At 61.8% G+C, this 27,548-nt stretch overlaps 1 protein-coding gene across 7 annotated transcripts; it reads left to right on the forward strand.

Annotated features, from left to right (window-relative positions):
* Positions 1-420: 420 nt before the first annotated feature.
* On the forward strand, positions 421-27,483 carry CBFA2T3 (CBFA2/RUNX1 partner transcriptional co-repressor 3). 7 transcript variants are annotated; one of them, XM_074550731.1, is made up of 13 exons: positions 421-567; positions 17,163-17,294; positions 18,673-18,750; positions 20,066-20,307; positions 20,622-20,711; positions 22,167-22,348; positions 22,456-22,703; positions 22,804-22,889; positions 23,114-23,315; positions 23,453-23,521; positions 23,675-23,865; positions 24,533-26,694; positions 26,900-27,483. In XM_074550731.1, the coding sequence occupies exons 2-12, from the start codon at positions 17,183-17,185 to the stop codon at positions 24,806-24,808; spliced, it is 1,776 nt and encodes a 591-aa protein (XP_074406832.1). In that variant the 5' UTR covers positions 421-567; positions 17,163-17,182; the 3' UTR covers positions 24,809-26,694; positions 26,900-27,483. The 7 variants fall into 7 exon arrangements, with proteins under 7 accessions (XP_074406832.1, XP_074406834.1, XP_074406833.1 ...); XM_074550732.1 differs by lacking the exon at positions 421-567 and adding an exon at positions 7,962-8,250; XM_074550729.1 differs by lacking the exon at positions 421-567 and adding an exon at positions 8,114-8,250 and having other exon boundaries at positions 23,678-23,865.
* Positions 27,484-27,548: the final 65 nt, after the last annotated feature.

Here is a 27,548-nt window from a genome sequence, read left to right on the forward strand (position 1 = left end):
CTGCCACCGCGGCCCCGGCCGGCACATGAGCGGCCCCGGCAGCCGGGCAGGCGCCGGGAGGGCAGGACACCCTGCTCCCCTCTGGGCAGGACACCCTGAGCCCCTCCGGGCAGGACACCCTGAGCCCCTCCGGGCAGGACACCCTGCATCCCTCTGGGCAGGACACCCTGAGCCCCTTCGGACAGGACACCCCACTCCCAGGTGGGCAGGACACCCTGAGCCCCTCCGGGCAGGACACCCTGCTCCCCTCTGGGCAGGACACCCTGACCCCCTCCGGACAGGACACCCTGAGCCCCTCCGGGCAGGACACCCCACTCCCAGGTGGGCAGGACACCCTGCATCCCTCTGGGCAGGACACCCTGAGCCCCTCCGGGCAGGACATCCTGAGCCCCTCCGCAGCTCGGCATCCCCAGCCCCAGCACAGCTCCTGCCCACACCTGGGAAAAGGCTGGCAGCACCAGCTTGAGCGGAGCTCGCAGATTTGGAGTGCTGCCACCATCTCCTCGGGATCCTCCAGAGCGGACAGGGACCCCTCCTGGGCCAGGGCACCGCGCAGGAGCAGCCAAGGTGAGAGGCGGTGGTGGCGGGGGGAAGGTGTGGTGGCCGTGGCAGTGCCATGTGCTGTGGCACGGGTGACACGCCAGTGCCAAATGCAGCCTTGGGCAGGCAGGTGCTCCCCGAGGGTGGCACGTGGCTGGCACCAGTCAGTGCATCTCCTTGGGGACCAGCCAGTGGGGATGGGGAGCTGGGACACAGCCAAGCCCATGGCCAAGGCACCATGGGCTCACTGTCATGGGGACCTGTTCGGAGCCTGCTCTGTGATTAAACCTTCCCATAACGAGTAATCAACCCCGAGGATGTTTTATTTCCAGCATTTCAGCCCTGTGTTTGCTGGGTGTTTGTGCTCATTCTGGGATCAGCAGCTCACATCCGACCCCACGGGCTCTCCAGGTGCTGCTGGTGACAGTTTGCAGTGCAGAGGCTCCATGGGGATGCAGCATCCCACATCCCTGTGCTGGAGCATCCCCAGGCACCAAGGCCAAGGGGCTGTGCCAGCTCTGGGGGGCTCGGGGGCTCTGCTGGGCCTGTGCCCAGCACGGGCAGGAAAGCAGAGCTGGCTGAGTCACCAGTGTGAACAATGCTGGCCCCGAGCCTCGCTTCCCCTCACTCCCCACCCGCTGCCCCGGCACCACGCTCCGGCCGCAGCCCCCTGCCCACCCTGGCACCCTCCCGCGGGTCAGGGACACAGCTGGGACAGCACAGGGCAGGGTTTGGGTGCACAACCTGTTGTGCTGGTGCCCCAAGGGTGGGGGAGCCGTGCTGGGGTCCCTGTCCCCCGAGCTGGCCCATGCCAGCAGGGCCACGCTCCGATAAGGGATGCGGCCGGGACTCGGTGCTCCGGAAGGCTGCAGCCAGGGAGCCGTGCAGATTGCTGCGGGCTCACCAGGCTGCCCGTTAGGCTTTTGGCAGGAGAAATGTTTATTTTGCTGGCTAAATATCTCTGCAAACTTCCTGATTTCCTTGCGGCCGGCGAGGCAGCGATAGGGCTGGCGAGGCCGTTGCCGGCCCCGCTCTCCGGCTCCAGCACCGAGCGCTGTTATCTCTGATGCACAGCGGGCAGGGAAGAGGTGGGGAAAGGGAAATGAAATACAACAGAGGTGGCACATTTTTTGCTCTTGATAACAAGCCCTGCTTTTAGCCTGGGAACTTGGAAACGATGCAGGTGGTCAGAGACAGCCGCAACGTCCTCTGCTGCCGTGGCGCATCTGGAGCTCAGAACAAATCCCAGACCTCAGCCGGCACCAGCCCGTGGCTCCCCGAGGCATGGCCTGGCACAGCAGAGATCAGCACTGCTCTCCACACAGCCGAGCCCCAGGCTGGAGGATTTTGGCCCTGGGAAGGTTCTGGAAGCACCCCAGGGCCTGGATGTCCATCCAAGCTGCGTGCTGGAGTGAAGGCAGGCTCACAGCAGTTCCTGCCAGCTCCCATTGATTTTTGCAGGGATGCGAGGTGTTGGAAGTGCAATGCCTGCTAATTAAATCCCCATTGTTGTTGGGAAGGATGCAGGCAGTGCAGCCGGTGGGATGGGGAGGGCCAGGAAGGGGGTGGTCCCCAAGGTTAGGGTGGGAGAAAGGGAATGCGAACCTGTTGGGAACCCAAGGGCATCTCAGGGGATTTTGTTCAGCATCTCCCAGAGAATTCCTGCTGGCCAAGGATGAGGCTGAGGACTTGCTGCCGCTAGGCGCTGCTCCCATGGAGGTGCCAGCATGGTCTCCATGCACCCCAAAACACCAGCTCCTGGAGTCAGGGCAGCACGTGGCCGTCTCTGCTTTGCAATTAAAACCCTTCCCAGGCTCTCCATGGCAAAGAAAAGCTGGAAATTGGCCCCTGGCAGCCCCAAAACCTGGAAGCATCCAGAGGAGCAGTGCTGTACCCTAAAGTCTCCCATATTTAAGGCAAACTGGTGATTTTCCGGAGCCGGCAGCGCAGGGCGAGCGGGATGATAAGCAGTAGGGGGTGGTTTCCCTTTGAATGCCACGAAGCAGGAACGAATCTGTTAGCAAGGAAAACAGGATTTTAATTATTATTATTTTTTTCTTTTAATGGGAAATGCGCTTTTTTTTCCTTTTCTATGTGGAAGTTGTGGGAAAGCCACAAAGCCACTGGATCTGCTTCAGCAGCCGCTGGGGCTGCTCCTTGCAGCCCGATGGCTGCAGGGTGGGTGACCAGGAGTGGTCACGGAGGGAAGCCAGGCATAAACGAAGCCCCTTTCCTGGGAAAGGCTGGCGCTCGGCGCTTCCTGCCCAGCAGATGTCCCCGGGCGGATGCAGCTGCGGAGGGCGATAGCCGCGGGCAGGAGAGCGTCTTCCCCGGCCCTGGCTCCCCACCAGCCCCTTATCGCCCTGCTGCATTCCCCCATGGATTAACGGGCAGGAAAATCCAGCGCCGGGGCTCCTGCTGCAAGGCAAATGCCAAGGGAAGAGCGCCGGGCGCTGCAGCCTGGCTCATGGTACTCAGTGCTGGTGCAGGGATGGATTTGGGCACTGAGATTTTGGGCACTGGGATTTGAGCACTGAGATTCGGACACTGAGATTCGGGCACTGAGATTCGGGCACTGGGATTTGAGCACTGAGATTTGGGCACTGAGATTCGGGCACTGAGATTTTGGCACTGGGATTTTGGCACTGGGATTTTGGCACTGGGATTTGGGCACTGGGATTTGGGCACTGAGATTTGGGCACTGAGATTTGGGCACTGAGATTCGGGCACTGAGATTCGGGCACTGGGATTTGAGCACTGAGATTTGTGCACTGAGATTGGAGCACTGAGATTTGGGCACTGGGATTTTGGCACTGAGATTTTGGCACTGAGATTCGGGCGCTGAGATTCGGGCACTGAGATTTGGGCACTGGGATTTTGGCACTGAGATTTGGGCACTGAGATTTTGGCACTGAGATTCGGGCACTGAGATTTGGGCACTGAGGTTTTGCAGCCAGGGCAATGGGACCATCCATGGTCACACCGACCCTTCCCAGCCCAGCAGCTCCCTGTCCCTGCAGGGATGCTCAAAGCAGACGGGGTTGGAGATCCCAGGGCCGTGTAGGGTTTCGTGTCACTGCAGCTCGTGGGCACTCGGCCACACGCTGTCACCAAGCTCTGCAGTGCCACATCCAGCACGGATCCAGATTGGCACCCAGGGATGCTCTGCTCCCCGAGAGGGAACAGATAGAGACTGAGAAACCGAGACGGACAGACAGACAGACCCCCTGGGGGTGACACAGGAAGCTTGAGGCAGCCAGGGCTGAGCACGGCACGGCTCGGTGCTCTCGCCTGCAGACACCGTCGGTCCCCTGAGAGCGGGCGGGGGCACGGCACGGCACGGCACGGCACGGCACGGCTCGGGGAGGGACAGGGCTGGGCCACCTGCCTGGCCAGGGGCAAGGTGCGATAAACCAGCACCGTGCGCTGCTTTAAATGCCCGAGGCTTGTGAAGGGGGGATGCAGCAGGAATGGCAATCAGCAATCAGCTCGTCCTGGCACGCTGGGGAGCGCCGGGGCTGAGATGGAGCTCCGGGAGAGCCGGGACAAGGGGAGTGCACGGGGACAGCCCTGGGTCACCACCGACGGCTGGGCACCCACAGGGTGTGAAGTGTCCCATCACTGTGATGGCTGCAGAAGCAAGAGGGGCCATCTGAGGGTGCTCTGGTGGCATCATGAGTCGGCACCCACCTCGTTGCCCCTGCCCACATGCACAGCCCCGGTAGCGGACAGGGGTCCTGTGCAGGGCAGATACGGATGGCACGCGGTGCTGACCATTTCCTGTGAGGTTTTGGTACCAGTTGCCTTCAGCGAGCACCTTATCTGTGGCACACACCAGGCCAAGGCCTCGGGGCTCCCCTTCTCCCCCAGGCTGTGCCTTGGGGTGTCCCTTCCCCCGGGACAGGTCCTTGTCACCCTCCAGAGCGCCCCGTGCAGCCTCTCCATGTGCAGCACACCCAGCAGGGATGGATGGAGGATGTGGCCCCCGAGCACAGCTGGTGGGTGGTGGTGACACCCCATCCTGCTGGGCAGCTAAATCCGTGTGGTGGATTGGATGGGTGATGGTGACACCTCCCGTGGGGTGGCACACCCGTGGGTGGGCAGGCGCTGGGGATGGGCACTGGGCAGGATGCTGGGCAGAGGGAGATGCCACCTCCCCACAACAAAGGGAGCAGGGATCGCCGCACCGTGTGTGGCTCAACGCCATCAATCACACACCGTGACCGGCAGCGAGTCACGACAGGAGTTTCCATCCTCTGCCACGGGTGGGAACGGGCTGGGGCCGCGTTTTGCCCCGCTCCCAGATTTGCCGGGGGAAGGAAGGATTGCCAGCCCGGGGCTGGATGGATCCCGCGGCTATCGGGCTCTGGCACGCGCTTATCTCCGCTCCAGCCGTTAATTTCCCACCGCAGCCGAGCGCAGCGGGGCCACCGGCTCTGCCGGCCGGGGCTGCTCCCATCCCTGTCCCCAGGCACAGCACAGAGCCCAGGGCTGAGGGGTGCGGGAATGTTTCCTGTAGGAATGCCAGACCCCCTGTATCCCGCCCATGGCACCCAGGCGTGTGGTGGATGGGTGACCATGGAGAGCACAGCAGCCCCGGGCTGAGAGCGGGTTCAGGGCAGGAAAGGGTTAAGCCGGGGAAGTTTGCTCACTCTCAGCAATGATTTAAACCAGACAGAAAGGTTCTGTCATCCATCACGCTAACAGCCAGATCATTGTGTTTTAAAGTGTCTGTAATTGCAGCAATACAGAGACGGGGAGGGAGATAAAGGCTGGGAAGATGCAAATGCCGAGGGAAGCTCCAGCCCCTCGCACCCAGCGGGGACAGCCCTGGGGACAGCCCTGGGGACAGCCGGGGCTGGGGGTCCCAGGCTCCTCCTGCATGGCGATGTCATGGAATGGGTGATGGGGTGTCTTTGGTGTGGTGGGAGCACCCTCAAAACAGCACAAGGGCGCAAACTCAGTGACAGGGATGGGAAGGGTCTGAGTAGGTGCTGCACTCCAAATATTGTCTAAAAATCACATTTATCTTCCTCATTATCCCTGATAGTACAAAGTGGCTCTCCTTTCCCGTTTCCTTCGGGATCCAGGGGATCCCAGGGATGGGTACAAAGGAGGGGGGGAACTCGCCCAAAGCCTGCAGGAGGTGGCCACGGCCATGGCCACGGTGGCCCGGCTTTGTCCCAGCACCCCGGGCCACGTGCAAAGGCGCCGGCGGGGAATGATCAACAGTCAGCCGAACCCGCCGAATAAAGCCAGCTAACACAAATGTTTATTTTCACAGTGGTGAATTATGACTTCAATAGACCAAAATTACAGGCTGCGTGCGTGGAATAGGAACGCAGCAGCCCCTGCCACCCAAACGCCACTGGGGAGGGGGGATGTGGTGCCTCTGTCCCCCTGCTGTCCTGAGGGGTGACACCACTGGGTGGGTCGTGGTGGCTCTGTCCCCCTGATGTCCCATGGGGTGAAGGGGGATGTGGTGGCTCTGTCCCAGGTGGCAGTGCCACCTGCCCATCCCCACAGTGCTTGAGCAGCTCTGGGATGTCCCCAGAGTGGCCCAGCAATGGGCCATTTAGTGCCCACAGAGTGGTCACTCAGCGGCCTGGTGATGATCATTTATTACCTATAGAAAAGTCACTCAGTGGCCTTGTGGTTGGCATTTGCTGGCCATGCAATGACCATTTACCGGCCATGAAATGGTCACACAGAGGCCATGCAATAACCCTTTACTGGCCATGCAGTGGCCATACAGAGGCCACGAAATGGTCACACAGAGGCCACGAAATGGTCACACAGAGGCCATGCAATGACCATTTACTGGCCATGCAATGGTCACTCAGAGGCCATGCAGTGGTCACTCAGAGGCCATGCAATGGTCACTCAGAGGCCATGCAGCCCTTGTACAGTGGCCGTGCCAGGGCCATGCAGTGCCCTCACAGTGCCCACACTGTGTCTGTGCCTCTCAGGCTGCCCAGTGGCCCCGCAGCTGTCCTGTGCCACCCAAGCCCGGCCGTGCCGAGCCGAGCCGAGCCGGGTGACTCCGCCCGGCAGAGCTGCCGCTCTCCCAATCCCCGGGGAGCGGGAGGATGAGTAATGCACCGGCACAGGGCAGTCGCAGAGGGAAGCAGCTGCCAGGCACAGTAATTACACACAGAGGCAGGGCTGGGCTCGCAGGGAAATTCGCAGGGAAATTCGCAGGGACTGTGTTCCCGCAGCGCTGTAGGAGGACTTGGGGAGGGAAAATTTGAATGCTGTCCCCCAGCTGGCACGGGGCACGCAGGAAGGGTGTGCCAGGCAGCCAGATGTGCCCTGCTGTCGGGGAGGGTCCCACGGGCATTCCCAGCACACAGCTGCCCTCGGAGCCCCCCCGAGGCCCAGCAGGGTGGGGGGCACTCCAAGGCCGGGCTGGGATGGGCATGTGGGACTCTGAGGGATGAGCCCGTGCTCTTGTGGCTGCTCCAGTGCAAGCTCAGCCCTTGGGCCCCTGGAGAGGGAAGCTGAGCAAGCACAGCTCCATCCCCCCCAGCCCCTTGCAGACACCCCCACCCTGCTCCACCCCCTTGACTCTTCCCATGGCCCCAGACCAGCCCTGGCCCGTTCCCTTGCAGTCCCTCCGGCTCCCTCAAAACAACTCCCAGCTCCTTGCAGCTCCCCAAAACGTGTAACCCCACCCCCCATGCATCCCCCCACTCTCAGCTTTGCAACCCCCGATCTTTAGCATGCCTACGATTCTGCAAACCCAGATCCCTGCAGCCTCCAAGCCTCATACATCAGGTCTTCCAATCCCCAGAGTGTCACCAGGCCCCACGCTCCCCCTGAAGCCCTGGGCAGCCCCATGTGCAGACCACCAGTGTCACGCAGCCCTGTGTCCCACTCAATCCCCTGGTTCCGTGCAGAATCCCTTGTGCTGCCCAGCCCCGTATCCCTGTTCATCCCATCCCGTTTCCGTCCCGATGCCGCCCATTCCCATTCCCATTCCCATTCCCATTTCCTGTCCCCGTCCATCCCCTCGCGTTCTCGTCTCGATGTCTCCCATTCCCATTCCCGCTCCCATTCTCGGTCCATGCCATCCCGTTCCCATCCCGATGTCTCCCATTCCCATTCCCGTTCCCTGTCCCTGTCCTTCACCTCCCGTTCCCGTCCCGGTCTCTCATTCCGGGGGTCCCGGTCCATCCCCTCCCGTTCCCATCCCGGGGGTCCCGCTCCGGTGGCGGCGGCGGCGGGGGGCGCCCCCTGGCGGGCGCGGCGGTCCCGCTCTAAGGCAGCGGCGCGGGCGGGCCCCGCTCACTCCGGGCCGGGCGGGCGGCAGCGGCGGCAGCGGCGGCTCGGCGGGGCCCGGCCGGGCACGGAGCGCGGCCGCGGGCGCCCCAGGGCCGCGGCGCGGCGCCGGGAGGATGCGGCGCCGGGGGTGAAGCGGCCCCGCGGATTTACGGCGGCTTCTCCGCCCTCCCCCGCTTCTCCGGTGCCCCCCCGCCGGGGGGAGGGGAAGCGCCCCGAGCCCCGGAGCTGGCGGCGAGCGGCGGCCCCGGGCGCGGCGAGCGGCGGCGGGCAGGTGCCGGGGGCAGCCGCCGCCGCGGGGCCGCGCTCCGCCAGCGCCGGCCTTAAGCGGACCGGGGCCGCCGCCGCCGGGGGCCGCTGCCTGCTCTGCCCGCTCCTGCCGGCCCCTGCCTTGGGACTTACCTCACGCCTCCGCCACACCTCAGGACGGTAAGTGCCGTCCGCCAGCCGGGACCGGGACGGGGAGGCTGCCGGTGCCCGCGGGGGCTCCCGTGAAAGAGGAGCTTGGAATTCTCCCGGTGTTCGGGGAATGCTCTCGGTGCCCGGGGAGGCTCGTAGGGCAGAGGGGCTGTGGGTGCTACCGGTGTTCGGAGGATGCTCCCGGTGCCCGGGGAATCGGAGGTTCCCGCTGCCCGGGGAGGCTCCCGTGGAAGGGGGCTGAGAATGCACCGGATGCTCGGGGGCTGCTCCCGGTGCGGAGGAGCCGGGGAGGCTCCCGGTGCCCGGGGAACGCTCCTGTTGTGCGGGAGTCCGAGATGCTCTCGGTACCCGGGCGAGGCTCCCGGTGTCGGGGTAGCTGGCGCTGCGCAGGGCACTGAGAGGCTCCCGGTGCCCCAGGAACGCTCCCGGTGTCCGGGGGATGCTCTCGGTGTCGGGGCAGCTCCCGGTGCGCAGGGCACGGGGATGCTCCGTGTGCCCGAGCCAGCGCGGTGCCCGCCACGGGCAGGGCAGCGGGGGCACGGCCGGGGCAGCGCTCGGAGCGGGGCAGGGCGGCGGAGGCAGCCCCGGAGCGGGATCACCGCGCCCACGGGCCCCGCTCCCACGCACCGCGGGGGCGGCAGGTCGCAGACCCCTCTTCCCTGCGCTGCCGGGGCAATCCCTGCTCTCCCCTCCGTGTCCCCCCGAGCGCCGGGGCGTCCCCGAGAGCCCACGCGAGTTTGTGCCCACCCCCAGCAGACCCCCCACGGCTGTGGCTCCCCACTCGTGCCCAGCAATCCTACTCTTTGTCATCCCCTTGTCCCTCTCCGGCTGCTGTGGGCTGGGAGCCGGAGCCGTGCTGGGGGCGAGGAGGAGCTGCCCCACTCGGGAGAGTTTGCGGGAGGAACCCCGGGGCCGCTCCGGGAAGTTGCAGCCCCTCCGTTGTGTGTTTTGGTGCGAGGACGCGGCTCCGTGCTGGGGACACGGGGCTGTGCTGGGAGCGCTCGCAGAGTCCCGGCGTGTGCCAGGGGATGTTTGTTTGTTTGTTCGGACGCGGATTTGGGAAGGAAGGCTGGCTCGGGAGCCCCCAGCGCTGCCGTTCATCACCGCCCGCTCTCGCTTTCCCTTTGGAATCGCTCTGAGCTGGGCAGCCAGGCCGTGCCGAGGGAACGCTGCCTGCGGAGCGATGGAGCGAGCCCGGCCCCGCGCTTCTCCCCGCGACACCGAGCCGGAGCACAAGCAGCTCTCCCCGTCACCCCCTCGCCGCTGGATGGTGCCTTCGGATACCGCAGAGCGTTCCTCTAGTTAAACACACCTTTTCTTGGAATTCTTTTTTTGCCCTCTATTAGCCAAGAAAAACTTTGCAACTTTGCTTCGCTGTCGGAGAGGAGCCGCCGCCGCTGCTGCGTTTCATTTTGTTTTTTTAATTCGAGGTCACGTGTGCGCTGACAGTGTCTTTGATTCCAAGCGATGGTCTCGTCTCCAGCTTAGGAAGAGCTTTTGAGCTCTTCCCTCTGTTGTTTTCTCTCTGTTCAGGAACAAAGAGATTTTTCTGCCTTTAATTAAAAGGAATATTAATTCCCCGCTCCTTTGTGGAGCGACTCGAAGACACTCTGCGAACGCCCGTCTGCTCGGCGCCGCGGTGGGCGAGCTGTGCCGCGGTGCGGGGCATGGAGGAGCGGGGGAGCCAGCCCGAAAGCCCGCGGCACGCACGGAGCAGCGGCCGCGGAGGATGCTGACAGCCTCGGTGCTCGGGTGAGCAGCCCATGGAGCCGAGCTGCCGCCTGGGGCGGGCTCTTGGAGCCTCGGAGGTTTGTGAGGCAGGAATCCTGCCGCGAGTTTGCACACAGGGAGAGGTTCCGTGCCTGGGGAGGCGAGTGGAGGTGAGCTGGGCTGTGCCAGGGGGGTTTGCCCTGCCGGCTGCCTCCCGTGCTGGCAGGTAAGGCTTCACCCGGGAGCAGGCAGGTGCTGGGTGTGCTTTGTTTGGCAAACGCGAGTGCAGATGTTGGTTTGTAGGGGGGAAAGCCAGGACATGGAGGGGGACAGGCTGTTCTCCCGCGGTGGGTTTGGGCAGTGGGGAGGCCTCGTGTGGCTGCAGGATTTGCCTCTTTCATCGGGAACTTCCAGGCTGCAGAACGCAAAAATATTCTGGTGCTCAGCCCCCCTTCAGGGCTGGGCTGCTGGGGCAGGAGGGGGCTCTGGCGGGTCCCACGGGGTACCTGGGGCTGGCAGGTCTGTGCCGACGTTCCTGGAATTCTGCTTTGAGCCGTGGGTGTTTGCATGCCTGGAAACCCCGGCAGGATCCGGCGCGGAGGCTCCGGCGGTGCCCTGGGAACGGGGTCTGGCTCTGCTCACTGCTGTAAATCCCTGCTGAACTCTGGGGGCACTGAGCTCTGCCCGTGGCCGTGCACGGTGCCCTCTCCTGCAGCCACCTCGGGAAGGCGTCCCTGTGCTGTGGCACCCCCGGGGAGGGAGGCTCCCCACAAATTTCTGTTATTTTACCTCTTAGCCGGAGTCAGTGGGCTGGCAGCGAGTCAACCAGGAAGCGCAGGGCTGCCAGGGAGTGCTGGCAGTGGGACACACAAATCCCCCCACAGCAGCACCGACCCTCTGCAGCCCCCGGCAGGGCAGCAGTGAGCACAAGGGGCAGATCAGGGCCGGCTGCTGTGAACGGGGCTGGGAGGCACCAGGGACAGCCCAGGGGTTAAGCCGGGTTTAATCGCTGCTGCTGGGGCCGGGGATGCTGTGGGTGCTGCAGCTCGGGGGCTGCAGCCTGCCCTGTGCTCTCCAGGCTGGATCTCACGTGGGACATGGGTTCAGCTGCCCTGCAGGATGGGCAGTCCCCGAGCTGGGATCAATCCTTGCCAGCCAGGCTGGTGGCACAGAGGGCACTCCCTGGCCTCAGTGCCATTGCCCGGTTTGGGGCTATTTTTATATTTCCTGAAGCTGTTTTGTGCCGTCCCTCCCACTGTGCTCAGGCTCCCCAGGGGGAACCCCACCTTGACAAACCCCCAGCTTTCCTTCGGAGGATGCTGACCGATGCTTCCAGAAAACATCCGAGGGATTTCCTGTTTATTTCGCAAAATTCTCATTAATATTTTTTTTTCCCTGTGTGTTCTTTGATTCAATTTCACACGGGCAAAACCGCCTTGAAATGGAAGCCCGTGGTTCAAAAATAGACAAAGAGTCGGCGAGGCAGCAGAGCCTGAGGCTGTGGGAGAGCGCGGCCGGATCCCCTCGGAGCCGGTCCCGGCCCGGGCAGCGGCTCTGCCTCGGTGTTCCCACGGTGCCACCACCGGAGCCGCGGGTGCCGGGGGAGCTTTCCCTTCTCCAGCCGCTCTTTGCCTCCGGGATGCCCCGAGCCCCCTGCGTGCGCCGCTTGTCGCTGGTGGGACCGCCTTTGGGCACAGCATCCCCCGCACAGGGATGCAGAAATCCCCGCTTGGGGCACTGGGCCGGTTTTGGGGCGCAGGGCTGGTTTTGGGGCACGGGGCCGGTTTCGGGGTGCTCCCCTGGCAGCGTTATGGGGATGCTGCAGCCCAGGCGTGGGGATTTGAGGTGTTCCCCTGGCAGCCCAGGCGTGGGTGTTTCCTGGGTGGGAGCAGCTCCGGCAGGGTCAGCCCCAGCCCTGCTCCTCTCCAGGTGTTCGGGCTGCCCGCGGCACTGTTTACTCCTGGTGTTTAGCCAGGATATTTAATTTCCAGGAGTGTGAGGCAGCTGGGGAGCAGCAGGGTACGTGTGTGTACGTGTGTGTGTGCGTGCCCACCTCCCTGTGCCACCCTGGTGGGATCAGTCTGATGGTAGCGGGCACGACCCTGCAGCAGATTCTGTGCTCTGGCTGACAGGTCAGGGGGACCCCCCAAACCATCCCTGTGTGTGGGGGACCCCTCCTCCAGCACGTCCCCCCCCAGCAGCCACGTCGTCGCCAGCCGCTGTTGACTCACAGGCTCCGCCGTCGAGTCCCGGGGCTGAGGCCGAGATGCTTTTACAGGCAGGGCTGAAATGCACAAAATGTTCGACTTGTAAAATATGTAGCGTGAGAAAATAGCCTTTTCTGCTCTCCTCCTCCTCCTGCCGCCGCTCCCTGCCCCATCTGCTCGCTTGGAAAGCTGCCCGCAGCCGGGGGGGGGGGGGGGCCGGCGGCGCCCGGGGTCCCTGCCAGGGATGGCACCCACCCTGTGCCACGCCGTGCCACCCCTGGGTGCCAGGAGGGCACAAGGATGCGCTCGCTCCATGGGGACGCTGCCTTCTTGCTCCTGTCGCCATCCCAAAGTTCCGCGGGCACGTTTGGGGAAGGAGCTCAGGGCTGGCACCGGGAGTGCCAGCGGGGCTGGCCCACCCCGATTTTGGGGCATCCCGCGGGGTTTTGGGTTTCCAAAACCTCTCCGGAGGGTGCCGGGAAATCCCCGTGCGAGGAGCCCCGGGAGGAGCCGCCACGCCGGAGCTGGCCGGGAGCCACGGCTTTCACCTTAATCCATCATTATCTGGGCACATTTCGGATCCTTGCCAAGAGCAAGGTGGGAAGGGGGGGTGTGAGCATGCTTTCCCTATTCCCCTGCCATCCTTTTTGCTGCCTGTGTGTAATTAACAGAGTAATTAAAAACAGGATGAGTTAATTGGTATTCATTTATGTGGCAGATGTTTTTAATTGAGATACGAAACAATTTACCTGTTTACATAAACAATAGCAAATGAAGGCTTGTAAAACAGAGAGGGCACCTTTTTTTTCTTTTTTTTTTTTTGGCTTTTTTGTTGTTGTTTCGAGGAAAAAATCAAACCCATCCCCATCCCCCACCATTGGCCATGCCAGCTTGGGGCTGTTGGCACTGCCTTGGTGGCACCGAGCCAGCTGCTTTGGGTCTCTGGCTGGGTGGGTTGGGGTTAAAAACTGGGATTTTGGGGTGCATTGAGAGCCTGGCTGTGGGTGCTGCTGTCCCGTGTGGAGCTGTGCTGTCACTGCCACACCGCAGGGCTTGGGACCTGCTGGGGGTTGGTGGCCTGGAGTTGGTGCCCATGGGGCATCTGCCAGCAGGGCTGGCACTGCAGGATGTGGGGGCTCAGGAAGCAAAGGCAATTGGGGTGTCCCTGAGCTGGGGAAGTGTGCTTTACCCTGGGACATTGGGGTGTCCCTGAGCTGGGGAAATGTGCTTTACCCTGGGACATTGGGGTGTACCTGAGCTGGAGAAATGTGCTTTACCCTGGGAAATTGGGGTGTCCCTGAGCTGGGGAAATGTGCTTTACTTGGGAAACTGAGGTGTACCTGAGCTGGGGAAATGTGCTTTACCCTGGGAAATTGGGGTGTCCCTGAGCTGGGGAAATGTGCTTTACTTGGGAAACTGAGGTGTACCTGAGCTGGGGAAATGTGCTTTACCCTGGGAAATTGGGGTGTCCCTGAGCTGGGGAAATGTGCTTTGCCTGGGACATTGGGGCTATTGGGAGGGGTCCCAGCTGGGCCAGGGGCACAGGAGCTGTCTCAGGGTGCCCCTGGGGTGACCTGCAGGGGCTCCCCAGGACTGGAGCTGCCTGGATCTGGGTTTCTTTACAGATTGTGCAGAGTTTGATTAATTGGATTTACTTTTGAGGGGCTTCATTTGTGCTGGTGAGTGCTGGGTGTGGATTGCTCCCTGCTGGGCTGGCTCCCCAAAATGAGCACCTGGGACACCCCAGTGATGGGTGGGCAGCATCATCATGGAATCATGGAATGGTTTGGATTGAGAGGGGCCTTAAAGCTCAGCTCATTGCCCTGCCATGGGCAGGGACACATCCCAGGGTGCTCCCAGCCCTGGCAGCCTGGCCTTGGGCACTGCCAGGGATCCAGGGCCTCCCCACCATCGCAGGGAACAATTCCTTCCCAATATCCCATCTCAACTCACCCTCTGTCAGCATCCCACAGCTGCACTCCTGCCTTGTCCTGCTCCAAGTGCAACTGGGGATGCACTCCAAGCTGCATTTTGTCACCTTTGTCACATTTGTCACCATGGCCCAAAGAGGGGATCAGGATGGGTGCAGGGCAGGAGGGAGCTGATCCCAGAGATCAGGATGGGTGCAGGGCAGGAGGGAGCTGATCCCAGAGATCAGAACAGGATGGGTGCAGGGCAGGAGGGAGCTGATGGTGGCTGATGGTGCCCTGAGGTCCCAGCAGCTCTGCCGGGCTGGTGCACGTGGCTGGCGCTGCTGCCCGGCCTCAGGCACTGCACGCCTCCAATTCCAAACCTGCTCCAGCTGGGACAGCTCCTGCCCTGCCATCTTATCGGGGAGTTGTTCTTGGCCCCGCCGGCTGCGGCAGCTGAGGAGCAGGAATGCTTCCCTGCCTTTGTTTCGCAGGCAGCCTGGCTTGGGGAGACGTCGCCTCCAGCATCTGGATTTCATTTGTGGCCATTTGGAGAGCATGAAGGATGCTGGGCGCTGAATTCCCTTTAACCCCTTCCTCACCCGGGCAGCTTTGCCTGCAGGGAGCCGCAGCTTCCCAGCGGCCACATCCAGGGCAGCTCCGTGCCTGCTTCACCCCATCCCTGGGGAAGGGAGAGCAGGGCAGCCAGCCCGGGCATCCTGGAGCTGGCACATCCCACTTGTTGCCTGGGAGGAGGCAGGGCAAGGCTGCCCGGGGCTGTGGGAACAGCACGGGATGGGATGGCATGGCATGGCATGGCATGGCATGGCATGGCATGGCATGGCATGGCTGCCAGCCCCGTCCCTCGGGCACTGCCCCTGCCCCTCCGGATGCCCACTGGAATGTGTGACAGTGTCACCCCGCCCCGGGGGTCAAGCCCTCCCTGCCGTGTGACAAATGGGGGGCTGGGGGTCACACGGGGGGTGTGGGGGTCCCGCATCTGCCGGCCCCGGGGGCAGGGTGGGGAGCGGCCGCTCCCGCCGGCCCGGCAGAAAATACTAATTCTTTTATTTTTATATTATTACTTATTCATCTGGGCTGCACAGACCTAATGGAAACCAGATGGAGGAAAACAGACACGGCCCTGAGCGGCTGGGACAAATTACCCCAAAGAGAGAAAAAAATAGAGGGAAAAATAATTCCAGTGGAGTTGGAGCTGGAGCTGTGCTGGGGAATCTCTGGTTGAAGGTGCTGAGGGGAGGCTGCACTGTGCTCCCCAAAACCTCCTTTGCTCTCCTGCAGAGGACCTGGGTTGCTGGCACAGCTGTGGTTGGGTCCTCTGGGCATTCCAAGCTCTGTATCCCCTTGGATTTGGGACCATTCCTGTGCCTGCCTGGCTATGTTTGGGTTGCAAACACCTCAGGGAAAATTTAAAACTTAAAGGCAAAAAAGAAAACACAAGAAAAACCAGAACCAGGCCCCGTTTCCCTGAGTGCTTGCTCAGCTTGATGGAAACTTTCCTGCTGATGGGAAGCTGTGGAAAAGCCATGTCAGTGCCAGGATGAACGTGTGCATGTTTTCTCCTTGGTGTGGGGATGTGCAGGGAGTCAGGGCAGCGAGGGGGACCAGTCAGGGCTGGCATGGGGGGGATGCAGGCAGGGACCATGCCAGAGATGCAGGCTAGGATGCTGCCAGGGGTGTGACAGGGACAGGGATGGTGCCAGGGATGCAGGCAAGGGCCGTGTGGGATCCAGGTGCTGCAGCTGTGACCCCTGTGCACACTCAGGCCCATCCTCTGCTGCCAGAGCTGGATCCTGCTCTGCTGAGTGACGGGGGAAGCCTGGAAGGCTGGAGGAGTTTTGCCCAGAGATGGACATTTCCTTGAAAAGGAAAATAAAAGTTTTTCAAAACAAATCATTTCTTCTGGCAGGGCCTGTAAGGAAGTTGAGGTTTTGGGGGGAGGGAAGCTGAGTGGTCTTGGTGTTTCTGCTGTGGCTGGGCAGGGAGAAGGGAGCAAGGAACAGGGAACTGCAGCATTCCAGTGTGGACAGAGCGGGATAGCCATGGTGCTGGAGCCTTCCAGAAGGATCCTGTGTGTGACCAGCTGAGATTTTGGCTCCTTCCAGCATCTCCTGGTGCTCTGTGTGCCACTGCCTGCGGCACCACCCCGATGGCATCTCGGTGGGGATCAGGCCCTGCTTTTACTTAGCCTGCCAAAGTGTTGTGGCCGGGTTCAATTCATCTCCCCACAGTTGCCCTGGATTAAGGATGGATATTGGATTAGTGATTATCAGCCAGGCACAGGGGGTCCCCATGGCTGGGGGTGACCGTGGTGGCCGCTTCCATCTTTGGCTGGAGCCGGTGGCAGGGCAGGCACGGTGACAGTGACAGATCCCCACAGCTACCAGCACTTGTGGCCACCCGTCAGGGCCAGCGTGGCAGCCAGGGGGCCAGAGCCTGCCCCGGGGCCGTGTCTGCAGGGGATGGTGCTGGCATGCTCCCCCCTCGGCAGGGAATGCACTGCTGGGAGTTATTTGGGGCTGGGAGGGAGGTGGTGATGCCCTCTGGGGTGATGGTGATGGTGATGATGATGGCTGGAGCTCCAGAATTCCTGGATTGCAGGACCTGCCCTTGCAGGGCCACTCGTGTCTGGGCAGGATGGTCACTGGTGGATGTGTGGCTCCTGCTGCTGTCACTGCCACTAAACACTGGCTGTAATGACCCCACAATCTCTGCCAGGGGCTGTGCCAGCCCTGGGTGATGCTGCCAGGCGTGGTGAGGGGTCAGCAGGAATTCCCAGGATGTGTCACTGTGACAGCAGTGATGTGACACAGGCTGGGGCAGGCTTGGCACTGCAAGGGCAGAGCGGTGCCAGCGCTGTGTCCATGAACAGCAGCTCCATGCCCTCCCACCACCCTGTGGCACACAGCACACCGGGCACCGTCCCTGTCACCCGAGTCCTCTAGTAGCACTGGTGATGCCCAGCCCAGCCTGATGTCCCCAGGTGTCCCCTGTACCCCTGACCCCAGTTTGGCAGGGAATCCCAGCCCTGCCTGGCACACCCTGCTCACCTCCCCATGCCCTCTTCCCGCAGATAACGCGGAGACCGCCGCCATGCCCGACTCGCCGGCCGACGTGAAGACGCAGGCGCGCTCCTCGCCGCCCAGCATGCCCCCGCCCGCCGCCCAGGGAGCCTCCCGCCACCCCTCCTTCACTCCCAGCACCAGTGAGTACCCTGGCACGGGCTGCCAGCCCGGGGCTGTGCCCAGCTCCTCCTGACGGGGCCAGCAGCGCGCTCGGTGACAGCAGGTGACACACGGGTGACAGCAGCCTGCCTCAAGGCTCTGCTTGGGTGCACGTTGCCAAGCCATGGCTGGCAGTGCCCTGTGAGGTCCCTGGGGACAGGGACATCCTGCCAGCCAGTCACCAAGTGCTGGCACAGGGCAGTGTGTGGTAGGAGGGTGGTGGGGTTGGGGGAGTTCCTGTGGATTGCAGATGGCCCCAGGCGTGTGGGGACACATCTGTCCCTCTGCATGTGGCACCAGTGGTGGCAGGGCAGTGTCATGGCCAGCCACAGTTGCTGGGAGCTCCTTGTCCTGCCCCGGCTGTGGTGTGGTGGCATCAGGGGACTCCAGGGAGGAGTTTCAGTCTCTGTAGTTGGGTGGGGACAGCCACCCAACGTGGTGGTGGCACCAGAGGCACGTGGGCTCATTGCACACCCATAGGGTTTGCACCAGGGGTCTGTCACTGTGCTGATGTCACTGTCCTGGCCCGTGGATGGACAAGGCACAGGCAGTGCAGGATCCAGACAGGCAGGGGACAAGGCTGGGCCCTGGCAGGAGTGGCAGTGGCCACTGCCAGAGGCTGCTCCAGTTCTGCTGAGACTTTTCCTGGGCATGTGCATGTGCAAGGGCTTTGTTCGTAGCTGTTTCTTGCTCAGAAAAACCCCAGTGGGGAAGAAAACACCCCAAAACAACCCCCAGGATCCATCACCTGACACCTGCACCCCCCAGCAGCGACTCTGGACTGACTAGAAATCAGTTTGTGCTTGGATGTGCTTGGTTGGTTTGGGTGTCAATCCCAGCCCTGTGCTGATGTGGCAGCCCAGGTATGGCTGGCTCTGAGATGAGGGACCAGGGGTGCAAATGTCCTCTGCACCACAGCCCAGCACAGAGAGGGGTTCAGGACACATGGCTGGGGGTGCAGGCAGCCTCTCTGCCACTGCTCAGCACGGAGCAGGATTCGGGATGCAGGGCCAGGGGTGCAGGCGGCCTCTCCATCCCAGCTCAGCATGGAGCAGGGTTTGAGACACAAGGCTGGGGGAGCATGGAGCAGCTTGGCATGGCCACCACGGTGTTTTGGTTGTTCTTGGCCTTGGGGGACCTCATTTGGTCCCTAAACTGTCAGGATTTTATCAGGAAGCCAAGCATCCCTGTGAACCCTCCCTGTGGCCGCAGTGGGACACAGGGACACAGCTCCCTGGTGGGTCTGGCGGCTTTGCCCGTGGCCCATGTGCCCATGGTGAGGAGCATCCCGTGCAGGGCCCCGGGCCGAGAGCTGCCCCCTCTGCTCTCTCATCATAGCGTGTTTTATTTTGCTTGCAGATCGAGACGCTGGCCCTCCGACGTTTCTGCCTCGCGGCCGTTTTCATGGTTGCTTGAAATGGTCGATGGTCTGTCTTTGTAAGTAAAATGAAACACCCGCTCTCATGAGAGACCGAGCACAGCCACAGCCCCGGGGTGCTCCCCTCGCCAGTCACAGGGATGGGACCCCCAGCCCCATCCCAGCCAGGGACACTTGTGCTGTGCTGTCCAACTTGGGCACGCAGCTGTCGCGGGAATAAAGCCCTGCTGGCTGCTGGGGTATTTTTGGCAGCTCTTCAGCGGGCGGTGGGCACTGCCCGGCCAGAGAGTGAGCGGAGAGGGACCCCCGAGCAGGCAGGGCTGGCAGGGCAGGGCAGCACCCCCAGGTCAGTGCAGGGGGTCCCAGAGGGGACAGGCATGTGCGTGCCAGGGGACAGGCGCGGCGTGCTGTCGGGACATGGGTGACACATGTTGTCACCCCTGCCATCAGGTCATGGGTGACACGTGTTGTCACCTGCGCTGTTGGGATGTGGGTGACATGTCTTGTCACCCATGCTGGCTGGGACATGGGTGATGTGTGTTATCACCCATGATGTCGGGACACGTGTGGTCACCTGCAGAGTCAGGACATGGGCAATGCGTGTTATCACCTGTGCTGGCTGGGACATGGGTGACACATGTTGTCACTCACAGCATTGGGACATGGGTGTCGAGTGTTGTCACCCATGACATTGAGACCTGTGTGACACATTGTCACCCATGCCATCAGGACATGGGTAATGCATGTTGTCACCCACAACATTGGGACATGGGCAACGTGTGTTGTCACCCATGCCATAGGGACACGGGTGATGTGTGCTGTCATCCACACTGTCAGGACAGGGGTGACAGCCATTGTCACCTGTGCTAGCCAGGAAAAGGTCCCTGTGCTCATGTGGGGCTGGTGCAGGAGAGCAGGGTCTGCCACTCTGGTGGTTGGTACCCCAGAATATCCCCCTGGGTCAGTTGGTGTGCGGTGTGCAGGCAGCTCCTGTCCTGGCTGAGCAGGCAGTGGGGCCAGAGGTGGCAGTGGCGTTCTGCAAGCCAGGCTGGGCTCCCTGGGAAACGGCTCATGGGTTCTCTCTGGGAGTGCTGAGCAGCTCCCCAAGGGTTGGATGGAGCCCCTTCCCTTGGCTGCTTGGCTGTTGAGAAGCTGGTCAGGCCCTCACCATGCTGGGGGATGCTCTGCATCCCCTCCTTCCCTTCTCACCAGTCCAGGATGCAGCCCCGGGGATTCACCAGCATCCTGAGTCCCTCCAGGGGGTGCCAGCCCCACATTACCCAGCAGGACACTCTGGTCCTACCATCCCACCTTGTCCCCACAGTGCCATGGCACAGCCACCCACTCTGACCCCCCCATTCCCTGTGTCCCCAGTGATGAACGGGAGCAGCCACTCGCCAACCGCCATCAATGGGGCTCCGTCCACCCCCAACGGGTTCAGCAACGGGCCAGCCACCTCCTCCAGCGCCTCCCTGTCCACCCACCAGCTCCCTCCAGCCTGTGGTGCCCGCCAGCTCTCCAAGCTGAAGCGCTTCCTCACCACCCTGCAGCAGTTTGGGAACGACATCTCCCCCGAGATCGGGGAGCGGGTGCGCACCCTCGTCCTGGGGCTCGTGGTACGTCCTGGGCTCAGCCAGGGGACCCCACATCTGGGGATCCTGGGTTTTCTTTTGGGGATGGAGATGCTGCTGAAAGGGAAAGAGTGGCCTAGATTGATCTAAACCCTGGAGGAAAGGGGGTTGTTTTCCCAGTGTCTCCTGGGATCTGCACAGCCAGTGCAGGTTGGTCCTGGCTGCTGGCATAGCCAGTGAAGCCTTGAGGGTGGTTTTCCCTTGAGCGTGTTTTCTCTGTGGGCCTGGCAGAGGAGCAGCAATGGGGGAGGGACAGGCAGGGGTGCCCCAGGGGTGCTGAGCCCAGGCTGTCCCCACAGAACTCCACCCTCACCATCGAGGAGTTCCACGCCAAGCTCCAAGAGGCCACCAACTTCCCGCTGCGACCCTTCGTCATCCCCTTCCTCAAGGTGGGTCTCCAGCCTGGGCAGGGTGGGATTCACGGCTGCATTTCAGCGCAGGGGATTTGGGGGTGCCTTTGGGGATTTGGGGGTGCCTTTGGGGCTAGCAGCTGCCCGTGGCTCTGCCCGTGTCCCCCCAGGCACACATGCCCCCACACGTGTGGAGTCATGCAGGGCCAGGGCTGGTTGCAATAAAGAGAGGGATTAGCCCACCTGGTTGCCACTTGCAATTGCAAATTCATTAAAAATCCCCCTTTTTTTAAAATTGCCTTTTAATTTTGTGCTGACTCTGCAGCGTCACCCTGCTCTGGAGGGATTTGCCCGGTGCTGGCACACCTGGCAGCACAGGCAGTGCCAGCAGATGTTTGAGCCCGCTGTCCCTTGTCCATTGCTAGCAAAGTAATAATTAAAAAGTGCAAAAATAGCCCCTTTTCTACTTCTGCATCCCAGTCCCCCCAGAGCAGGGGTCTGTGAGTGGAGGTCTGTGTTTATCACAGGAATCTGCTGGCGTGGTTTTCTCCAAGCTGAGCTGGAGGGGGACAGCAGTTTGCAGGGATTTTGGGCTCCTGTCAGTGTGCAGGGATTTGGAGCTCCTGTCAGTGTGCAGGGATTTGGGGCTCCGTGGGAGCAGGGAAGGTGACCTGGCAGGCCCCAGCAGGCGCTGGTGGCCCTGTGGCTCCAGGCAGGCTGGGATCCATCCCCGCTGTCCCCGTGCCAGGAGCGCAGCGGCCGCCCTGGCACCCCGCTCCCAGCTGTTCCCACCGCCCGGCCCAGATGTTTCTCATTATCCTAACTGCAACCAGCCGGGCTCGGCGTGCTTCCCAGACTGGGGACTTGCTGTTTTTGTGGGATTGCTCCCCCCCCCGGGCCAGGCAAGGGAAGGGGAGGGAGGGTCTGGCCCTGCTCACCGCAACTGCAGCTCGGGCTGTGGCGCTAACGTGTCCCACAGATGGGATTTGGCTGCGGCTCAGCTGCCTAAGGCAAAATTCAGGGCTGGCAGCCAGAGAGCCGGGCAAAAGGGGGTTCTGCTGCTTAATTCTGCTGCTCCTGGGGCTGCAGCACCGTGGGGGGACATGGTGGGTGGGTAGGACGGGAGTTTACAGCTGATCCTTACAGCTGTGGGTGCCACAGGGGCTGTGGGGGTCCCATAGGTACAGTCCCCATGGAGCAGTCATGGGGACAGGGTGGCTGAGGTGGCTGAGCTGGCCCAGGGATCATGCTCTGCAGCCCCTGCCAGATGCAGGAGGCTCTGTTGAAGCTGTGTCTGACCCCTGTGGGGTGCCACACACATTCCCCAAAAGCCCACCTGGCCCCTGGGCACACTGCTGGCATCCCTGGGAAAGGGAGCAGGACCCCAAAGGGAAAGCACCCCCTGGCACCCCGTGCCCATGGTGAGCTGGGGGCACAGCCAAGCTGCTCGGGGGGGCTGCAGGGCTGTGGAATGGACTGTCACCCCCTCCACAGGCCAACCTGCCGCTGCTGCAGCGGGAGCTGCTGCACTGCGCCCGCATGGCCAAGCAGACCCCGGCCCAGTACCTGGCCCAGCACGAGCAGCTGCTGCTGGACGCCAACGCCTCCTCTCCCATCGACTCCTCCGAGCTGCTCCTGGAGGTGGGCGAGAGCGGCAAGAGGAGGACGCCAGACAGGTGCCAGCCTGGGCAGGGGCGTGTGGGATCCTTCAGGGGCACAGCCCTGAAAAGGGGAGGCTGTTCCGGGGGGCCGAGTGGGGACCAACCTCCTCTCCTCCGGCCAGGACCAAAGAGAACGGTTTGGACCGAGACCCCCTGCACCCCGAGCACCTCAGCAAGCGGCCGTGCACCATGAGCCCAGCGCAGCGCTACAGCCCCAGCAACGGGCTGAGCCACCCCCCAAACGGGCTGGGGCACCCCCCCGCCGGCCCCCCCCTGCCCCAGCACTACCGCCTGGAGGACATGGCCATGGCTCACCACTACCGGGACAGCTACCGGCACCCCGAGCCCCGGGAGCGCCCGCGGCCCGCCGGTGAGCCCTGCTGCGCCCGGGCACGGGGGGAGCGGGGCTGGGACCCCCCGAAGGGAGAGGGGTCCTGCAGGGCTGACCCTGCTCTGCTCTTGCCCTGCAGCCGTGCACGGGACGCGGCAGGAGGAGGTGATCGACCACCGGCTCACGGACCGGGAGTGGGCCGAGGAGTGGAAGCACCTCAACAATGTAAGTGGTGTCCCTGTCCCATCCCATCTGTGTGTCCTTCCACTCTGCCCTTAATCCCTTATGGGGGTTTCCTCCCGAGCATCCTCTGCACCCTGGAGCTGGCACAGCCTGGCGTAGCCCAAATCCCCCTGCCCAGTGTGGGCACTGAGCCCCCCGTGCTGGGCACTGAGCCCCCAGCTGCCTGCAGCAGAGCCCCCTCCCCACGCCCGCTGTTGCCCCCACAGCTGCTGAACTGCATCATGGACATGGTGGAGAAGACGCGGCGCTCGCTGACGGTGCTGCGGCGGTGCCAGGAGGCCGATCGCGAGGAGCTCAACCACTGGATCCGGCGCTACAGCGACGCCGAGGACATGAAGAAAGGCAGCCCCCCCTCGGCACGGCCCCACAACTCCTCCTCCTCGGCCGCCGCCGAGGCTCCCCAGTTAGGTACTGACCCCCGGGCTGCCTGCGGGGGCTGCGCCCGCTCCGGGTGCCCGCGCCGCTCTCCCGGGGGTCTGGCGCTGCCGGCAGGGGCGTTCCCAGGGGATGGCATCTCCTAAGGGCGTCCCCTCTCTCCTTGGCAGACGCTCACCGGGACTTCGTGCCGCGGCCGCTCTCCGGGTACATGCCCGAGGAGATCTGGAGGAAGGCTGGTGAGTGCGGGGTGGACACAGCCCCTGGCAGGGCTCTGCCCAGCTCCCCTCATGGGGATGCCTGTGGTGCAGCAGGAATTTGGGGTGGTTTAGCGGGAAGGGGGATGCTGGGGCAGTGGCACACCGCGGCCACGCTCGGCTGCTGCCTTCCAGAAGAAGCCGTGAACGAGGTGAAGCGCCAGGCCATGTCCGAGCTGCAGAAGGCCGTGTCGGACGCCGAGCGCAAGGCCCACGAGCTGATCACCACCGAGCGCGCCAAGATGGAGCGGGCCCTGGCCGAGGCCAAGCGCCAGGCGTCCGAGGATGCCCTCACCGTCATCAATCAGCAGGAGGACTCGAGCGAGGTGGGGACCCTGGGGACGGCGTGGTGGCAGTGCTGGTGTGTGGGACCTGCTTGTCATGCCATTGATGTCACAGCATCTGCGTGCGAGGGTGGGAATGGGAGCGTGCAGCAGCACCCTGGGATGGGAGGAGAGGGGAATTCCTGCACCAAGGTGGGGATGCAGGGTGTGGGCAATGATGGGGTGCATGGATGTGGATGCAGTCTAGGGTGATGTGCATGGTCTGGGATGTTGTGCATGGTCCAGGGTCGGGTTGTATGGTCTGGGATTAGGGAGACCTGGTTCAGGATAGGGGAGTATGGTCCAGAATTGGTGTGCCTGGTCTGATATGGATGTGTACACTCTGGATGTCCATGGTCTGGGACGGATGTGCAGAGACTGGGATAGATGTGCACTCTCTGGAATTATGTGCATGGTCCAGGACAGGGCTGCACACTCTGGGATGGACGTGCACATTCTGGGATGGATGTACATGGTCTGGGATGGACGTGCACACTCTGAGATGGACGTGCACATTCTGGGATGGATGTGCACACTCTGGGATGGCTGTACACATTCTGGGATGGATGTACATGGTCTGGGATGATGGAGTGCCCCGTCCCAGGTGAGGGTGCACAGCCCAGCCTGGGGTGCACGCTCCAGAGCTGAGGCCACGTTCCCATTCCCGCAGAGCTGCTGGAACTGCGGGCGGAAGGCGAGCGAGACGTGCAGCGGCTGCAACACGGCGCGCTACTGCGGCTCCTTCTGCCAGCACAAGGATTGGGAGAAGCACCACCACGTCTGCGGGCAGACTCTGCAGGGGCTGCCGGGCCCCGCCGCGCCCGGGCCGGGCCAGCCCGACGCGGTGCCCGCCGTGGCCAGCAGCCCCAGCGAGGCGGGCTCGGTGGCCGCGTCCCGCGCCGGCACCCCGGCCACGCCGGCGCCGCTGGACAGCGCGTCCCGCTGAGCAAAGCCACGCACTGACTGACTGCACCCCGTGCAATTTCCTCAGCTACCTGACTGACTCGTGTGACCTCCGAAACGACCTCTCTAGCTCTCACAACTAATCCTCACGGATCCTCAAACTGGGCTTTAAGTGGAGTTAAGGCAAATACCGGTCTCTGTTCTTTCTTCAGTCTTTGTTTTGGCTTTTTTTCGGTTGGTTTTCTATCGGCTGGGGAATTGTGGTTTGGGATTTTTTTGGGTTTTTTGGCTGGTTTTGTTTTTCTTTTTTTGCTCTTTGGATGAGGGATTTGGCTCCAGCATCACCAATCAGTGCTGTGGGGAGAGACCAGCCCGATGCCATCCCCCAGCAGCGCTGCAGAGGGGCTCACTTGGAGGAGGAAAGAACCTGCTTTTCTTCATCTCTCTCTTCCTATTTTTTTATTTTTTCTTTTTACCTTTTTTTTTTTTTTGTAAAAAAAATAAAGAAAATAAAAAAGAAAACGTCGGACTCTTTGGCTTTAAGTAAGAAATTGTAAAAAAGAAAAAAAAAAGAAAAAAAAAAAAAAGGAAAAATCCAAAAACCAGACGACGCGTGACGGACGCTCACCTGTAACTACCTTGCTAGCTAGCCAAGAACAGACCAGACTCACCTCTGCTCCAAAGGAAATCCAAAACCAAGGAAGATCCAAACATCTCTCCACTGCCAAAGTTCGTTTCGTTCTGTTGTCGCTTCCTTCCCCTCCCCACAAGGATGGATGGACATGCCCCTGGGGCTTTAAAGAATTTCTATTAAAATAAAGCAAAAAAAAAAAAAAAAAAAAAGGTGTTTTTTTACTAAAACCCCAACCCCCAAGGCGTGGGAGGGGGAGATGGGGCTGAGAACCGCAGCCGGAGCCGGCACCTCTCTACCTCTGCCCGCCACCACCCTGGAAAAGGAGAACAAAAAGGAGATTAAAAAGCAAAAAAAAAGAGAATAATAATAAAAAAAATTTCAAAAAAAAAGGGAAGTTAAAAGATGGATTTTGGGTTTCTCCCTCCCCAAAGCCGTCGGGGGACCCCCCATCCCTTCACTGCCAGGCTGCTCCCACACCCCGCGCTGGATTTGTTTCACAAGGATTTTTAAGAGGAAAAGGAAAGGAAAAGGAAAGGAAAAGGAACGCTGCCGCCTTCCTGGCCAAGGACAATGTGGATTATTGGGATTCTTGCCTCGCTGGAGCAGCACGGAGGAGGAAGTGCAATAGGGGAAGCCCGAGCTCCGAGCGGAGGCAGCAGTGCTGTGCGCTAATGTGAATGTAAATAGTGTCTGCAGAGGTCCAAAAATGAACCATAATAATAATAATAATGATGCTAGTGATAATAATAAGAGACGTTTGCCAAATAAAGGATGAGGAGGAAGCGTGGAGCCGTGGCGCTGGCCCGAGCAGGCCTGGCATCGAGAGGAGCTGTAGTTTTTCTGCATTTGCAAAACCCATCCTGTGTGTTTTCTGTAGGGGAGGAAGAGGAGGGAAGGGCTCGGGGCTGGGGGGTTGTGCTGCCGGTCACAGGGCTGGGCTGGGCCACAGCAGAGCTTGGCACACGCCAAGGGTGATGGCCCTGTGCCGCTGTCACCCAGCCCTGCTGGGGGTTCTGTGCGCCCCAAGGCCTTGGTGCATCCCCTGGGAGGGCTCTGCGCACCCCAAAATCGTGGTGCGTCACCTTGGATGAGTTCTGTGCACCCTGAGACCCCGGGGGGTTTCTGTGCACCCCGAGATCTCTCTGAATCCTCCCAGGGTTGTTGTTCTGTGGTCTCGGTGCATCCCCCCCAGGAGGTTTCTCTGCACCCCAAGACCTTGGTGCATCCTCCTGGGAGGGTTCTGTGCACCCCAAGATCTTGGTGTATCCCCCCAGGGGTTTCCTGTGCACCCCAAGGTCTTGGTGCACCCTCCTGGGAAGGTTCTCTGCACCCCAAGATCTTGGTGCATCCTCCTGGGAGGGTTCTGTGCACCCCAAGATCTTGGTGCATCCCCCCCGGGGTTTCCTGTGCACCCCAAGATCTTGGTGCATCCCCCCCGGGGTTTCCTGTGCACCCCAAGATCTTGGTGCATCCCCCCAGGGGTTTCCTGTGCACCCCCAGGTCTTGGCCCAACCCCGGGGACGTTTCTGTGCCCCCCAAGACCTCGGTGCACCCCCTGGGTGGTTTCTGTGCCCCCACCCCAACCCTGGGAGCTTCACCGGGTGCCCCTCCCGTGACTGTTCACTTTATTTATGGTGTGACATATGTAATATTGTCTATTTTTCTTACGTTTCCTGAGAAGAGGTAATATATAAGAGTATTGCAGATGCCCCTGCTCGCCCGGGTGTCCGGCCCGTCCCCGCCGTGTCCCCGCCTGTCCCCGCCCGTCCCCGCCGCCCCCGGCCCCGCTCCTGCCGGGGCTCTGCCTCTCTACCTCCACCTCGCCGGGAAACCGGGGGCGAGATCCCTTGCCCAGGGTCTGCTCTCCTTTCCGCTCCGCTCCCTGCTGGTTTGCTTTTTTTTTTTTTTTTCCGAATTATTTTAATTTTTTTTTTAAATTTTAATTAAGAATAAAACTACCCTACAGAACCTTGCATTGAAACCAAAAGCCGAGGGAGGGGAGGGAGGGCACTGCGGTGACGGGCGGCCAAACCAGAACGACAGCTTTAAATGTCAGATTTCCCAAAAAAAAAAAAAAAATAGAATTGTGCTGCGGGGAGGACGGAGCGGCCGCGGGGCTGCGGCGATGCTGTGGGCGCTTCCCTGGGGG

This window comes from Zonotrichia albicollis, chromosome 13 (assembly GCF_047830755.1).
Source record: "Zonotrichia albicollis isolate bZonAlb1 chromosome 13, bZonAlb1.hap1, whole genome shotgun sequence".
Lineage (NCBI taxonomy): Eukaryota > Metazoa > Chordata > Aves > Passeriformes > Passerellidae > Zonotrichia > Zonotrichia albicollis.

What these genes read in the sequence shown, in the direction of transcription:
- CBFA2T3 (XM_074550731.1), top strand. Translation starts at nt 17,183, where the DNA reads ATGCCCGACTCGCCGGCCGACGTGAAGACGCAGGCGCGCTCCTCGCCG. An exon ending in CTCCTTCACTCCCAGCACCA is followed by an intron (nt 17,295 to 18,672) that starts GTGAGTACCCTG and finishes TTTTGCTTGCAG; the next exon opens with ATCGAGACGCTGGCCCTCCG. An exon ending in AGCAGGAGGACTCGAGCGAG is followed by an intron (nt 23,866 to 24,532) that starts GTGGGGACCCTG and finishes CCATTCCCGCAG; the next exon opens with AGCTGCTGGAACTGCGGGCG.